The following is a 17,389-nucleotide window of genomic DNA, read 5'->3' as shown; positions in this document are numbered from 1 at the left end:
GCAACAACCAGGTCAACAGCTATCTCGGGCATAGGACTAAACTTCAAAGGAGTGCAGGTACTACATCAATGGCCATTTAGTTTTCCCCCATTTTTTATTAGCTTAGACTAATTTCAACTTTATAGGGTACCTGGCTAATTACACTATTCGGACTGTGTGCGGTGGGATTGTGTGTATATATATTTTTTCGATACAATTTTTTGCCTTTTGAGACTAACATAGTCTCTGGGTCACGTGGGCCACGTGCCAGACCCTATTTTGATTTTGATTGTTGCAGACCACGTGTCTAACCCATCATTTTCATTATTTGAATTGCATCTCTTTTAATTCCATTTTTGTCTTTGTTAAGATGTCCGTTTTGTTTTAATGTAAATTGTGAATAAATCAATATTAGGTTAATTAAACCTCTTTAGTATTTTTGCTCCCTCATTTATTTTAATGTGTGAAATGAATAGTTAATCACGGGACAAAGTACCCAGTATTTAAAGAGAAAACCTAAGTAAGTCTATAGGTGGTAACAGCGAGGAACTTTGCATTAATATATTTGCTTCGAAGGTAAAGATCCTTATCTTTAAACTTTTAAACTACTTTACATCACTGCTCCCATTTTGGATTTTGTCTACCTTACATTAACGTAAAATAACTGTCCAGCATTTCATTGGGGTAGCTGGGACGGAGCCGGAACAGAGCCTGAGAATGAAATGACTATAGACCTGACAAAGCTAGAGTAGGCCATAAATTATTTCAAATTGTGTGGAGTTCTCCGGCCTCTGGACAGTAAAATTGCCTCCTTTTTGTATGTGAGTGATGGTTAGTGAATTGTGACAGTAAAGTATTAGCAGGGTGTTTGTGCCCCGAGAGTAAGTGCTCCTATCCTCCCCTGTTGAACTTTGTGTAACTGTTATAAGGAGACTTTCCCGGACTAAGTTCCCACTCAGAACGTAACCATTAAAAAATTCTCCACAATATATACATATATATATATATATATATATATATATATATATATATATATATATATATATATATATATATATATATATATACTATATATATATATATATATATATATATATATATATATATATATATATATATATATATATATATATATATATAAATACACACACACACACACACACACATATATATATATATATATATATATATATATATATATATATATATATATATATATATATATATATATATATATATATATATGTGTGTGTGTGTGTGTGTGTGTGTGTGTGTGTGTGTACAATATATATATATATATATATATATATATATATATATATATATATATATATATATATATATATATATATATATATATATATATATATATATATATATATATATATATATATGAATGTCCTTGATTAATAGTTAACTTTTTAACACTTATACAGTACACTACATTGTGTATCAGAATAGTATCTCTTTAGTCAAGTGTAAGCTAATTGTCATGTAACTCTCGGGGTTACACATACTAAAATTCTAAAACCTCTCCATATATCATTAAATTTATTTATTCTGTTGATATATTTGTCACAAGAGGGAAAGAAGTATGTCAATTGTATAAGGAAACTGAAAGTTCATATGCTATTCCATGAATGACATACTTTTCTGAAATCATTTGACATTTCAAAGGAAAACATATGTTACAAGTTTCTACCTGAGGGTTTGAGAATTCCCAATATGTTTTGCATACGTATTTAATTGAATATTCAAATCTTAGTACGTTTTATTTCATAAAAATTCTACATGAATATTTAAAGTAATTAATACTGTTGAAATAATTGGAAATAAATTAATATTAAAACTTTCCAATTCATCCAATTCTAATTCTACGCTGTAGCAGACTTTCCCTAATCTGATGTTTGTTTACATTGCGCAGTATAGGCGGTGGGAGTGACTTAGGTAAATTATGATAACACATTTCCTACTTTTATACCTATCTTAGTTCGCTGTCTTATGTATTTCTGAAGAATACAGATACAAAATAAGCTATTGATATGTTTGAATTCAAGAGAAAACTTACATTATATATTATTTGCTAGAAAACTTCGGCCTTCATCGAATTGTTCTTTGACCTCGAATAATTTACTCCATTTACTGCCCCTTTTCTTACGGTCTGTCAAAGAGTATTTATGTTTTTATATTTAAATTGCTGTTATATAAACAAACAGAGATATTTTCTTATCTCAAGAGGAACTGGATTGAAATTAGAGTGTATTACCTTTATCTTTAAGTGGTTTAACCTATATTAAGTTGCTTGGTGTTTTTTGTTTGACAATGTATGTTGGATAATTATTTCGATAAACCGTTCTTTATTATGTTTTCAGTGGGAATTATGTGGTAAATCTTTAGAAAATCCTCGCCAGGCCTTTGTCACTTTTGTAGTACTTATCAAAACACATTACATCCTAACCTAACCTTTTCCTTATTCACTAGGGTATAACCGACCTTAGTATACTTATTGAATTTGTGCTATTTATGCTGTGATTTTGTTAATGAAACATCGTAGTATCGCTGTACGGTGCATTGGTAAAATTATAACGTCTTATACTTGAAAAGAACATGAAGCTTATAGTCTTCCTACTCGGCGGTATGAAATACACTTCGGGTGTATTTAACTAACTTTTTTATGGTAAACTAGTGTGCATCTGGAGATTCCTACTATAGCAAATTACCTTATAACCAATAGCTATTGATAGTACCAGTTATTGTTTAAACATTATTTTTTTTAGTCTTTTTCTTTATAAAGTAATGGGCTAATCTATTAACAACAGTGATATTTACTCTTTGTTGTTGGATGGCTTTGTGAAATTTCCATGTTCATATTTGTTCACTCAGATTTCTTTTTGTACCTCTCTGAGGTTGAGGTAAAATTTAGGTAAAATCTCTGCATTCAGTTTCTTTAATTTATTAACTTTTCCCCACTTGTAATGATCTTGTCTTATGTAAGACGCATGTTACCTTTAAATTATTTTTTGGGGGGTATATGTTTTATAGAGGCCACCTGTATGTATTATTATGCCCAACTTGAAATACGGCAGTGGAAGGGGGGGTCGCAGGGGGCTGTAGCCCCTCCCCCCCTGTTAGGTAAGTAGGTAAGGACACAGCTTGTAGGTTAGGTTAGGTTAGGGGGGAAAGTTTAGGCGAGTTGATGTCCATTTTTGATGAACCCATGAGGAACTTGCAGCTGATATACAAAGGCTCCTTTCTTTATTAGCTTGTTTGTGTAAGTTTTCATAAAAATTTTTCTTTTGGAACTAAATTTTTATGGTTTAGATGCTCGCCTGTATGTACGGATTGCTTCTAGAACGTGTTCATTCACCTCTCTCAACAGATATAAGTTTTTGATAGATATGCTGCACCATTGTATATCTTTATAAGTGGGTATGCAGGGTGGCTACAACCTTGTTTATGTGGTTATTTTTAATATTCACTTCCCAACTTATTGGCATAGATATATGACAATAGGGTAAAAATTTAAAGAAATAATTTTCCAATGTCAGCACTGTAAGTTCAATTTTCTCAAGCCAAAGTGAAAGTAAACTACAGTGTACTGTATATGTGTAAAAGGGGAATATATATAAAATTATCTTAAGAATCCCTGTATTTTCATGTGTAATACACTAATACAGTGTGATCTCTTCTCAGGATATTTGAGCAGAATGGGAGAGAGAGCTTCAGGACTGCTGCTTATTAATGTGTTATAGCAGTTACCATGAATGTCCGGTTTCATTTTGACTTCTTTCTAAAAACAGGTAAGATAGCAAGTATCTTTTGAAGAAACTACTCGCTTGTTTTAAACTCACAATTTTGCATTTTTCGGAGAAATTACAACTGTAGATTGAGATATTTGTTATGTTTTTTAGGATGTTGTGATGTTTATAGGCTTGTAAGGAATTTATGGATGACAATACATGAGTGTATTTCTAATCATAACTTTCCCTCTAGAAGGTGAATTAAATAACTACGTTTTTCTTCTTATAGAAGTCTCATTTATGTTGTCAATTGGTTGCTCTAGAAATAAGAATTGCTCCTATATCAGAAGCATTTATGATGAAAATTCTCTTTCATATTATAGTTTAAATGTTACGGATGTGTTTTTGAAATAATGTTGGTGATCTTGTCTTGTAGACAGTTTAAATAAACATAATTTTATGATATATTTTTCAATATTAATCTTACCCGATGATCATGTAGCTGTCAACTCTGTTGCCCGACAGAAATCTAAGGTCGGGATACGCCAGCGATCGCTATACAGGCGGGGGTGTACACAACAGCGCCATCTGTCGAGTAGGTACTCAGGTACTTCTTGTCAACAAGAACTCAATTTTTCCTCTGTCGTGCCACCGGCAAGACCTACTTGGATACGCTGTTGTTTCTGGAGTTGTTTTTCACGATTTTGGTGATGTATTCGCTCTAGATTTTGGCCTTCGCTATTCAGGAACATTTATCATTAGCTTATCTAGCTTTTTGATTAATTTTGGATTAGTTGTTTATGAACTTTGCCAGATTTTGGAATTCCCCCTTGACTATTTCTACAATTCAAGATGTCTGACCAGTCTCAAGTCCCTAAGTACAGGCAGTGTAGCGTTAGGGCTTGTTCTAGGCGTCTTCCGAAGGCCTCAATTGATCCTCACACCGTTTGTTCCAATTGTAGGGGTAAATCCTGTCAATTGGAAGATCGATGTGAGGAATGCGCTGGGCTTTCGGAATTCGATTTTAACGAATTCCTTAAAAATGCACGTAGGCTAGAGAAGGATAGGATCAGGAGGAGTTCTTCTCGCTCTTTTGATTTTTCCTCTCCCCATGCCCCTCAACCTATTCCTTCCCCTGTAGTGGTGACTCCCGACCCTGCTACTAGTGCTCAACCCTCCATGGCGGACATGATGCGTGCCATTCAGGCTCTTGGTGACAGAGTGGAGTCATTAGCTAATGACCGTAATCAACTCTTGGCAGATGTCAAAGAGTTGAAAGCGCAAAGTGCAGTGGGAAGTGTTGTGCGTGCAAGTGAAGTGAAAAGTGTCAGTGTCAGTGTTGCGCATGAGGGAACATCTGTTCGTGCCAGTCGTTCTCCCAGTCCGGGACCTCTTGCAAGCTCCCAAGCCCAGGGGAGAAGCAATGTCGAAGCACCAAAGGGTTCGGCAGGCCTCGATCAGCGTACGGATGTACCCTCAGTGGTTGCGGACGTATCTGTCAGAGATCGTCCCATCCACAAACAGACGAATGAGCCCTATCATTCCTCGTCTGTGGAAGAAGTTTCGAGGAAGAAACGTTGGACCAAGGTCTCACGACTTCTCAAGCGTAAGGTCCCTTCCGAGCGAGTCCAACGGCCCAGGTGTAGCCACTGGGTCAGTTCGGACTCGCCGCAGTCTTCCGAAGGCTGCACACCTCCCAAGAGAGGTAGAGTGGTTCCGCAGCAGGCAACTACTCCGTCTGTTGCCACACCAACCACGGTAGATCCTAAGTGGTCCATGCTGCAGGCTATGCAGTCTCAGCTTGCTTCCTTTATGCAGGAGTATCGTGCTGAGAAGGTTGACAATGCACCAGTTAACCTACAACCTGCCACGGTTGTGCGCTCAGCAGATACTGCGGCTGCCTGCTCCCACACTCCACCTGTGAGAGCTCCTCCACCGATGCGCAGTCCACCCTGCCAGACGCATGTTCTTGCTGCACCCTCCGTTGACATGCGTGAGCTTCCGCATCAGCAGTGGGAAGGTGCTGTCGAGCTGCCGTGTTTTGACGCAATGCGGCAGGCTCCGCAACCCATGCGGCATGCTCCGCATCCCATGCGGCATACTCCGCAACCCATGCGGCATGCTCCGCATCCCATGCGGCATACTCCGCAACCCATGCGGCATGCTCCGCAACCCACGGCAGTCCCTCCCACGCACCAGCACTCTGCCTTTGTTGTTGCCAGCTCGCACACTGACCAGCAGCGGCATGATGTTGGATCCGCAGCAGCTACGCATGCACCCGTGCTGCCGGATTCAGCCGTTCAGCTTTCAGCTCCACCTTTGCCACTTCCTCCTCAGCTTTCGGATGATGGAGTATACGATGACGAAGCTGCGCATTTGGACGATCCGCACTCTGACTTAGAAGAACCCAAGTCTACGCCTCCCTCCTTGGACTTTCGGAAGGTCCTTGCCTTGTTCAGGGACTTGTATCCGGAACAGTTTGTGTCTGCAACCCCTCGCTCTCCTCCCTCCGAGTTTGCTCTGGGCATGCAGTCAGCAGCTCCTGCCTTCACCAAACTTGTTCTCGCACGCTCATCCAAGAGAGCTTTGAGGGTTATGGGAGAGTGGTTGCAGTCCAAGAAGCAGCTGGGAAAGACTTCTTTCATCTTTCCGCCTACCAAGCTTGCTTCCAAATCTAGCGTCTGGTATGCCACGGGAGAGGAACCCGGCTTGGGAGTTCCTGCGGTCAGAAAGGAAGACTGGATGGTCTCGTTAGACCTGAAAGACGCGTACTTTCATGTCCCCGTCCATCCAGACTCCCAACCTTTCCTAAGGTTCGTCTTTGGAAAGGTAGTGTACCAGTTCCAAGCCCTGTGCTTTGGCCTAAGCACGGCACCTCTTGTGTTTACCAAACTGATGAGGAATATTGCCAAATTCCTTCACTTGGCAGACATCAGAGCCTCCCTCTATTTGGACGACTGGCTTTTAAGAGCTCCGTCAAGTCGTCGCTGTCTGGAGAATCTCAGATGGACTATGGATCTGACCAAGGAATTGGGCCTCCTGGTCAATATAGAGAAGTCCCAACTCGTCCCATCCCAAACCATTGTCTATCTAGGTATGGAGATTCAGAGTCGAGCTTTTCGGGCTTTTCCGTCGGCCCCAAGGATCAGTCAAGCCCTAGAATGCATCCAGAGCATGCTGAGAAGGAACCGATGTTCCGTCAGGCAGTGGATGAGCCTAACAGGGACACTTTCATCGCTGGCCCAGTTCATCGAGTTAGGGAGACTCCACCTCCGCCCCCTTCAGTTTCATCTAGCTGCTCACTGGAGAAAGGACATGACGCTAGAGGCGGTCTCAGTGCCTATTTCCGAAGAGATGAGGTCTACACTGACGTGGTGGAAGAACAGCATTCTTCTCAAGGAAGGTCTACCATTGGCTGTTCAGACCCCCGACCACCGTCTCTTCTCGGACGCATCGGACACGGGCTGGGGTGCGACACTGGACGGACAGGAATGCTCGGGCACGTGGAATCAGGAGCAGAGAACACTTCACATCAACTGCAAGGAGCTTTTGGCAGTTCATCTGGCCTTGATAAACTTCAAGTCCCTCCATCTAAGCAAGGTGGTGGAGGTGAACTCCGACAACACCACAGCCTTGGCGTACATCTCCAAGCAAGGAGGGACTCATTCGAGGAAGTTGTTCGAGATCGCAAGGGACCTCCTCATTTGGTCAAAAGATCGAAAGATTTCGCTGGTAACGAGGTTCATTCAGGGCGACATGAATGTCATGGCAGATCGCCTCAGCCGGAAGGGTCAAGTCATCCCCACAGAGTGGACCCTTCACAAGAATGTTTGCAGCAGACTATGGGCCCTGTGGGGTCAGCCCACCATAGATCTATTCGCTACTTCGATGACCAAGAGGCTCCCGATGTATTGTTCTCCGATTCCAGACCCAGCAGCAGTTCACGTGGATGCCTTTCTTCTGGATTGGTCCCATCTAGACCTGTATGCATTCCCTCCTTTCAAGATCGTCAACAGGGTACTCCAGAAGTTCGCCTCTCACAAAGGGACACGGTTGACGTTGGTTGCTCCCCTCTGGCCCGCGAGAGAATGGTTCACCGAGGTACTGCAATGGCTAGTGGACGTTCCCAGGACTCTTCCTCTAAGAGTGGACCTTCTGCGTCAGCCTCACGTAAAGAAGGTACTGTACACCCAAGCCTCCACGCTCTTCGTCTGACTGCCTTCAGACTATCGAAAGACTCTCAAGAGCTAGAGGCTTTTCGAAGGAGGCAGCCAGAGCGATTGCCAGAGCTAGGAGGACATCCACTCTCAGAGTCTATCAGTCAAAATGGGAAGTCTTCCGAAGCTGGTGCAAGGCGAATGCAGTTTCCTCAACCAGTACCTCTGTAACGCAGATAGCTGACTTCCTTTTACATCTAAGGAATGTAAGATCCCTATCAGCTCCTACGATCAAAGGTTACAGGAGCATGTTGGCAGCGGTCTTCCGCCACAGAGGCTTAGATCTTTCCACCAACAAAGATCTACAGGACCTCCTTAGGTCTTTTGAGACCTCAAAGGAACGTCGGTTGACCACACCGGGCTGGAACCTAGACGTGGTTTTAAGGTTCCTGATGTCATCAAGGTTCGAACTGCTTCAATCAGCCTCTTTTAAGGATCTCACATTAAAGACTCTTTTCCTCGTTTGCTTAGCCACAGCTAAAAGAGTCAGTGAGATTCACGCCTTCAGCAGGAACATAGGTTTTACATCTGAAACGGCTACATGTTCCTTGCAGCTTGGTTTTTTAGCTAAAAACGAGCTTCCTTCTCGTCCTTGGCCCAAGTCGTTCGAGATCCCAAGCCTGTCCAACTTGGTGGGGAACGAACTAGAGAGAGTACTTTGCCCAGTAAGAGCTCTTAAGTACTATTTAAGACGTACAAAGCCTTTACGAGGACAATCAGAAGCTTTATGGTGTTCTATCAAGAAACCTGCTTTACCGATGTCTAAGAACGCAGTTTCTTATTACATCAGGCTTTTGATAAGAGAGGCCCATTCTCATCTGAAGGAAGAAGACCTTGCTTTGCTGAAGGTAAGGACACATGAAGTTAGGGCTGTCGCTACTTCAGTGGCCTTCAAACAGAACCGTTCTTTGCAGAGTGTTATGGATGCAACCTATTGGAGAAGCAAGTCAGTGTTCGCATCATTTTACCTCAAAGATGTCCAGTCTCTTTACGAGAACTGCTACACCCTGGGACCATTCGTAGCAGCGAGTGCAGTAGTAGGTGAGGGCTCAACCACTACATTCCCATAATCCCATAACCTTTTTTAATCTTTCTCTTGAAATGCTTTTTATTGTTGTTTTTGGGTTGTACGGAAGGCTAAGAAGCCTTCCGCATCCTGGTTGATTTGGCGGGTGGTCAAATTCTTTCTTGAGAAGCGCCTAGATTAGAGGTTGTGATGAGGTCCTTTAGTATGGGTTGCAGCCCTTCATACTTCAGCACCTAGGAGTCGCTCAGCATCCTAAGAGGATCGCTAGGCTCAGTAAGGAAGACGTACTTAAAAAGGCAGAGTAATGGTTCAAGTCGACTTCCTTACCAGGTACTTATTTATTTTATGTTTGTTATTTTGAAAAACTGCTAAAATGAAATACGGGATACTTAGCTTCTATGTTAACATGTATGCTGGTCTCCACCCTCCCCCCTGGGTGTGAATCAGCTACATGATCATCGGGTAAGATTAATATTGAAAAATGTTATTTTCCTTAGTAAAATAAATTTTTGAATATACTTACCCGATGATCATGAATTTAAGGACCCTCCCTTCCTCCCCATAGAGAACCGGTGGACCGAGGAGAAAATTGAGTTCTTGTTGACAAGAAGTACCTGAGTACCTACTCGACAGATGGCGCTGTTGTGTACACCCCCACCTGTATAGCGATCGCTGGCGTATCCCGACCTTAGATTTCTGTCGGGCAACAGAGTTGACAGCTACATGATCATCGGGTAAGTATATTAAAAAATTTATTTTACTAAGGAAAATAACATTTTAGAATTTATTATTAAAATTACAGTCAAATATATACATTGTAAATAGATTCATACTCCTTTCCAGTGGTTTTATGGGGTGTGGTAATAGAAGGAGACATTCATGGTGTTTTAGTAAACAAGAGAGCATGCACTGGCGGCCCAGCCCATTTCAACGCCACCGGGGGCGCTATCACCTCGCCGCTGCTTCCCCACGGGCCCCCTACTCAAGTGTCTTGTACGTGGGTGCTGCATAACCCAAAGAGAGACACACTTATTTTGAGGTAAGGACGTCAGTAATGCTATTTCGGTTTTAAAGGGTTTCTCTTAAAAACATTTGCCGTAGGGTGACCTTGTCTATATTCTCACTGGTTAGATTGATGACAGTTTTAATTTAAATATGGTACATTATAAGGAGAATATTCCTTAACTCTATTCTTTTTATCCAATGTATTTTTTTTTCCTTTTCATGCTTTGATCTGCTTCTAGTTGAATTTATTTTATGTTAATATCAAAGACTTTTTAAATTACGAGGAATAAGCATTGTCATCGTCATCTTTATCTAATATTTGTGTTTTTACTTTGAGGTTAAATGAATTCTCTCAATTTGCTGCTTCCTGGACTCTTATCCTGAATTTACATATCTAGGTTCTTGTTTTATCATTCTCTTTGCCTTTGCACTGGTAGAAATCCAGCTAACATCACTGTCTATCACTTCACCAACAGACTACTTTTTTCCCTTTTTATACACCTAATAATCTCAGGTTCAGAAATACAATACTCTGGAAAGAACACTACTAATTGGATCAGTCTATGGTACAAGAACGAGAGGAAGGCCTAAAACTAGATTGAGTGACAATATCATGGAGATGTGCGGGCTAAAGATGGTGGAGTTGGAAAGGAAGGCTCAAGACCGGAATGAATGGAGAAGTTTTGTGCAGAGGGCCACGGCCATTCGACATCGAACACCCCGTACTTGATGATGAATAATCTCAGTCTTTTCAGCCCCTTAACACAACAAACTACATGGATCTTTCAGAGCTATAGCTTCTTCTTATCCTGGATATGACTCGCAAACTTTTTTTGCGGCGAGCAATGACGTCCGGCGTCAACCGACTCGCGTCGACGTCCCGTAGCGTAACTGACAAGGGAATGAAGATAGAGAGAAACTGAAAATGATATGGGAAAGATGCATACATTATTTATATTGCTACATGAATGGATGAAAAGGGTTAATCTGTTTTCAAGTCTCTTCACAATAACCCAACTGCATATTTTGGATTTTGATCTATTTGCCAACCTTTTGACTCTTTATGCATTTTGGTGTGGCTTACTGTACGTTTAAAAAGAATTATGGCAACATTAAAGTCATTTAAACATTTGTTTGAACTAAACCACTTCATTAGACGTATGGAGATTTGATTTAAAATGTACAGTAAAGCACTCAGTTCCAGAACGCTGCAGAGAATGCAAACCAACAATTAAATGTACAATATATGTAATCTTGGAAGCAATTCCTCATGAATATTATGTCAGTATTTTCAGTGTGTGAAATTATTAGTCTTTCAAAGAGCGGCAATTTATCAACTAAGATCTAACTTACTTAGTATCAAGCCTTTCAGGCTAGCAATTTAAGAGTACTGTAAAGAATAACACAGCAATGTTGTCGAATTATCCGGGATTAATGATAATTCAATTAAATTTTTAGCTTTGATGTCGGAAAGACATCAAACTTCGAATCTCCAATTGATGTTGATGTGAACCAGTACATGGACAAATTTATCATCGTCAATGTTTTAACCCTTTTACCCCCAGGCTATTTGGAAATTTCCAACCCTTAATCCCCAGGGGGTTATTTTTTTCCCAGCACATTTTGCAGTATAGTATATACTTTTTAAATTGCTCTAACAGCCTTAATTTTTGTCATAGAGAGGTCAGGTTGGTCTCATTCTCTTGGAAAATGCCTGAATTTTTTCAAAAAATTATCAAAAATATGAAAAAAATTTTTATAGCATTTTTTTGCAAGGACTTACGGGTACGTCCATGGGAGTAAAGGGATGAGTTTTGTGAAACGTACCAGTACGTCCTTTGGGGGTAAAAGGGTTAAGATTTTACGCCTAAAATTTTTATGTTGTATCCTGTTGCCGAACGCCTTAAGATTCATACGCTGTATCCCGTTTCCTCACATTGATACACGCCACTGATACAAGTTGATGTGGACTCCTTCAGTGAGTGGTATGTTTTGATAAAACTATACCGGAAGTCCTCTACTTACAAACTTGATCTGTTCCAGTAAGCGGTTTGTAAGTCGAGTTTTGTTAGATTTTGGCCTAGGGTAGGCATAACCTGACACTCATGCTTATGATTTTCAGCTGAAAAGCTCAATAAAGGGGACGTTTCATATTGCAAAGGTTGTCTAGCTTATTGCATTAAAGTATATGACATTGTTGTATTACAATACTGCATTTCATTATGAACTTTTGATACAATATCTGAAATATCTGATTTCAGTTGGATTTGTTTTTGTATCTCTGAATGTTTGCAAGTTGAGTATCTTCTTACAATTCAATTTCAGTTGTCGTTTGAAGTTTGTCTCGTACATAACCACTGAGCTGTAGTCACGACGATAGAGGCACAAATTAAAGAAATGTATCATACAATGTGTAATTGTCAAGAGATTTATAAATTTTCCTTTTTTACAGCTTCAGCAAATTTGATCTCGACGAGGACACCAAATGTGGGAAAAGATCATTCGAGTGCTGCCCACACCAGTGGCTGATGGTCAGGACTGAACTCCCTTCACCCGAGAGATCTAGAAGAGATATTTTACAGGATGACAAAAGGCATAAGAGCGACTCCGGCAGAGGAGACCACGACCGTGAGAAACAGCAGGCCATGACCCTCAAGAGGAAATGGCTCAGTCTCTTCCACGGGCCGTTTCTGAATGGCACGTTCGGGGATTTTCTCACCAGCAAATCCTCCTCACGTCACAGCCAGGAGACCTTTGACGGAGACGATAGCCCTCCGCATATTGTGATCACCTCCGGGAGTAGTAGTCCTAAGAAAAGCAAAAGTCCAAGGAAGAGGTGTGGCAAGACTCCTCCACTGCCAATTATTACTACGAACCCCCAGGTCGCCATTAAGTTTTATTCAGACAAGCGTGTAGAACCGGGTCATCTTGGATTCACCATAGAATATCAGATCAGTGAGTCGCCTGTCGATTCTTGCGATCGAGTTGTTGTAGTCCTTAGGAAAGATTGCATGGTTTGTTTAAGATAGTTAATGCTGAGTGTTGTATAGTGGATCCTTTTTATTAGTTCCCATAACAGTAGTACATAAGGGGTGCCATACTGTAAGTGATATTATTAAGCATCCTTTGTAGTCTTCTTTCAAGGTTATATGGTCATATCAGATGTAATTTTTATCCTTGTATCTGAGCTTACATTCATATGGAACAAATCTGCAAAGATGAATAGCACAGTAGATGACAATGAATAATGAATTAAAAAGATGAAGCAATCATCAATTATATGCATAATTGATTCTGGAGATCAGTGAATTATTAACAGGCAGTTATTGTAAAATCTCTCCACCTCTCGGTTAAATGCGTCTTCCTTTTTCAGGTAACAATATGACTGTTTGTAGTTCTGAAGAATTCATGTGCAGTGAGCCACAGCTGTGTATTCCTAAGTCATGGCAATGCAATGGACAGATTGAGTGTCCAGATTCCACGGATGAAGCGGATTGTCAAGGTAACTTTACATTGTTTCGTGACTGAAAGACTTAATGTTGGATTTTCTTGGAACGAGAAAGTTTTCTGAGTCATATGATACATATTAATAGCTTAGCTAGTAATAATAATAATAGTAATTATAAGTGTCCCTCTGTTGTAGACGACTACCATTGAAGGTATATTGGATATTTGCAATGGAAATGTAGTCGTACCTGTTGAAAAACCTTTCGTCCTTTAAGTTATGGATATGTCTTCAACGGTGCTGGAACGACCCTGGAATTGTTAACAAGGTAGTTGTTTAATGAAAGGCGGTGAAAGGGGGAAACCCCTCCCGCCTGCTTATCACAGAATAACCACTTGTCTTAGGCCAAGGGAGGTCCAGACATGCCGCAACATTCCTCTCGTGACTGTTGGTTCTTTTCTTACTTTGATTTATCATTGGTGTTGTTTTTTATTTAATATTTGTGTGTGCTTACGCTTGTATGCAGAAGCACACTGAAAAGGTATTTGTTTTGTGAAGGGATTCTGTTCCAATGAGGATACAAACCTTTGAAACTTTATCTGTTGTGTATCTTTGTGAAGGGGTGACTAAGCCCATCCATTCTTTGAAGTGCAATTCTTGCTCTTCTTACCAGGAAGACGATGAACTCAAATTGTGACTTGTCTCCCAACTTTGAATAAATGTACAGAGAAATGCATTGTGGAATATTCAAGTTTCGTCCAGATTTTTGTTTTATTGATGTAAAAAGGGAAACCAGTTATTAATATAATTATTATTATACAGTAATTATTATTATGACAAGCCAAGCTACAACCCTAGTTTGAAAAACAAGTATAGTAAAGATACAATTTTATGAAATGATAATCCCTTAGACCTCATAGATTCATATGAAAATATTTACTGCAATTATCTGTTTTCTCTTTCGGTAAAACATTGCAGGCGGCTTGTGCTTTGAAGCTGTTACAGAAAGCAAAGCATTTTCTATTACATTATTAACTACCAACAGACCTGAAATGATTTCTCTCTCTCCTCAGCTGGATGTGCTGGCTTGGATGCTAGCGAGCGCTGTGATGGGCGGTGGCATTGTGAAAATGGTGAAGATGAACTCGGATGTTTTGGTGAGTATTTTCGTCCATTTATGCTTGTCTCGCATGGATTTCCATCGTACAGTATTTGATTATACTGTACACTACTCTGATTTGTTCTTACACTTATACAAACCTTTCGTCCTTTTGATATGGTGAATTATCTTCAGCGGAGCTTGAATGACCGTTCGAATCTATAATGAGGTAGTTATTACTAGCAAATAGTCCTGTCCACTCTCCTGTCAAAGACTCTTCACTTTAGTCTTCGGACACAACTGTCACACTGTTGCATCCTATTTCATGCTGTTTATTCTTTTTTGATAAGTTTTTAGCTTGAATGGTGTATATCGCCTTTTTCAATATTAAACTTACCCGATAATCATGTAGCTGTCAACTCCGTTGCCCGACAGAATTCTATGGAGGGATACGCCAGCTATCACAATACTAGAAGGGGGTGTACTTACCAGCGCCACCTGTGGCCAGGTACTCAAGTACTTCTTGTTGACACCTCCTCAATTATTCCTCTGTCGTGCTTCCGGCAAGACGTTCTGGGATACGCTTATGATCTTCGAGTTTTTTCCCGGCTAATTGGTGAAGTATTCTCTCAGATTTCGGCTGTCGCTTTACTGGAAACCTTCTTATATTAGCTAGATAGCTTTTATATAGTCCTGATTAACGGTTAACGATCTTTTGCTTGATTTTGGAACCCCCTTTGGCTAACTCTTTGGATTCAAGATGTCTGACATTTCGCAAGCCCCCTCCCATAGACGATGTAGGTTTTGCAATAGACGTATTCCGAAGGCCTCGGTAGATCCTCACACCGCTTGTTCTGACTGTAGGGACAGGCCCTGTCAGTTAGAAAATCGATGTGAGGAATGCGCCGGACTTTCGGAACTGGAATTTCTCCGTCTTTTGAAATATTCAACTAAGTTAGAGAGAGGTAGAGTTAGGAGGAGTTCTTCTCACTCTTCACTTTTTTCCTCACCTCATGATCCCCCACCTTTTCCTACCCCTGTAGTGGCTACCCCCGAACCTACTGTTTGCCCTCCGCCTGATATGTCTGTTGTTTTGCGTGCTATTCAGGCCTTAGGCGATAAAGTAGAGTCAGTGGTAAGTGATCATAAGTCTCTGATGGCCGAAGTCAAGGAACTTAAGGTCAAGAGTGCAGTGGGTGAAATTAGTGCCAGTGCTGTGACGAGTGCTAGTGTCAGTGCAGTGCCAAGTGCTAGTGTCAGTGCCAGTGTGGTGCGTGAGGATACTTCTGTGCGAGCCAGTCGTCCTCCCAGTCCGGGACCTCTTGCAAGCTCCCAAGCCCAGGGGAGAAGCAATGTCGAAGGGCATAAGGGTTCGGCAGGCCTTGTTAGGCGCACAGAAGTATCCTCGGTGGTTGCGGGCGTGTCTTCCAAAGACCGTCACTCCCACCTGCAGACGATTGAGCCCGTCTTTTTCTCGTCCGCTGATCAACTGTCAGGGAAGAAACGTTGGTCTCAGGTCTCGAGACCACTTAAACGCAGAGTCCAGTCCGCGAGTGCTCAGCCAGGTTGCAGTCATTGGCTCAGCTCTGACTCGCCGCAGTCATCTGTCGACTGCACTCCGCCCAAGAGGAGTAAGGTTCTGCCACAACAGAGCTCGACTGTTAAGGCTTTACCTCAGCCTACTGTAGTTTCTGCCGACCCCAAGTGGACTCTTCTACAGTCCATGCAAGCACAGCTTTCGGACTTGATGCGTGAGTGTCGGGCTGAGAGTGTTGCGCCTCCGCCTCCGCCTACACTCCCTCCGCCTGCGCTCGCTCCGCCTGCGCTCGCTCCGCCTGATCGCAGTACCACCTGCCAGGCGTACGATGTTGAGCCACATTCTGAGTTTGCTGTTCCCAGTGGTGTTCAGCCTCCGCCTTCTTTAAGGCAACCTTTACAATGGGATCAGGAGGATTATACTTCTCTTCCTCCGCCTCCACTTGCTGCTCCACCAGTGGTGCAACACTCGGTTGAGGTACAACAACCTCTCCCGTCCATGAGTCAGTCTCCTCAGCTCTCGCTGCAGCGAGCTCAACCCTCCACAAGGCAAGCACCACTACTCCTTGGCCTTGCGCCTCAGGAGCCTCAGCTTGCGAGACATTTACCTTGTTCTGCGCAGCCTCTACCTCATCGCGCTCCGCTCACACCACAGGAACAGGAGCTTGCTACTCCGCTTCCGCCAACCGCTCAGCAAGCGCAACCTTTGGTTTCAACCACTCATGCTAGGAGTCAGCCTCCTCCACCCATGCGCCTTCCTTCTGCTTCGTCTTTTATTCAGCCTTTGCAGTCTGAGCCTCAGGTTTTCCCTCAACAGTTACTTGAAGAGGAAACCACTAATATTGTTCCTACTCGATCTGACTCTGCTGTTCAGCATTCTTGTCCGATCTCTTCGCTACACTCTGGTGATGAGGCTTCTGATGATGAGGCGGCACACCTGGATCCCTCGTCAGACGTGGATGAATCCAAGCTTTCTCCATAGTCTATTGACTTTCGTAAGGTCTTGGCTCTGCTTAGGGAGGTTTACCCAGACCACTTTGTCTCTGCTATTCCCCGCTCTCCACCATCTGAGTTTTCGTTGGGCATACAGCAAGCTAAGTCCACCTATACTAAGCTAGTCCTAGCAAGGTCCTCTAAGAGAGCGCTAAGGATCTTAGGGGAGTGGCTGCAGACTAAGCAACACCTTGGTAAAACTTCTTTCATGTTCCCTCCGACTAAGCTCACTTCGAAAGCGAGCGTTTGGTATGCCACAGGAGAAGCACCAGGCTTGGGAGTACCTGCCTCTGCCCAGGCTGACTTCTCAAGTCTGGTAGACTCGCCTCGGAGAACTGCAATGAGGCG

At 42.0% G+C, this 17,389-nt stretch overlaps 1 protein-coding gene across 1 annotated transcript in view; it reads left to right on the top strand.

The window, feature by feature from the left end:
• The first annotated feature begins 1,874 nt into the window (after positions 1 to 1,874).
• LOC137638690 (low-density lipoprotein receptor-related protein 3-like) overlaps positions 1,875 to 17,389 on the top strand; it is a 43,058-nt gene continuing 27,543 nt past the window's right edge. Inside the window, exons 1-6 of the mRNA XM_068371001.1 lie at positions 1,875 to 1,926; positions 3,673 to 3,779; positions 9,807 to 10,002; positions 12,421 to 12,923; positions 13,342 to 13,470; positions 14,487 to 14,570. Coding sequence (XP_068227102.1) covers positions 3,740 to 3,779; positions 9,807 to 10,002; positions 12,421 to 12,923; positions 13,342 to 13,470; positions 14,487 to 14,570 — 952 coding nt within the window. The 5' untranslated portion in view covers positions 1,875 to 1,926; positions 3,673 to 3,739. The remainder of the gene's footprint in view (positions 1,927 to 3,672; positions 3,780 to 9,806; positions 10,003 to 12,420; positions 12,924 to 13,341; positions 13,471 to 14,486; positions 14,571 to 17,389) is intronic.

The sequence above is a fragment of the Palaemon carinicauda genome, chromosome 3 (genome assembly GCF_036898095.1).
Source record: "Palaemon carinicauda isolate YSFRI2023 chromosome 3, ASM3689809v2, whole genome shotgun sequence".
Classification (NCBI taxonomy): Eukaryota; Metazoa; Arthropoda; class Malacostraca; order Decapoda; family Palaemonidae; genus Palaemon; species Palaemon carinicauda.
This window is presented reverse-complemented; position numbering and strand designations above follow the sequence as displayed.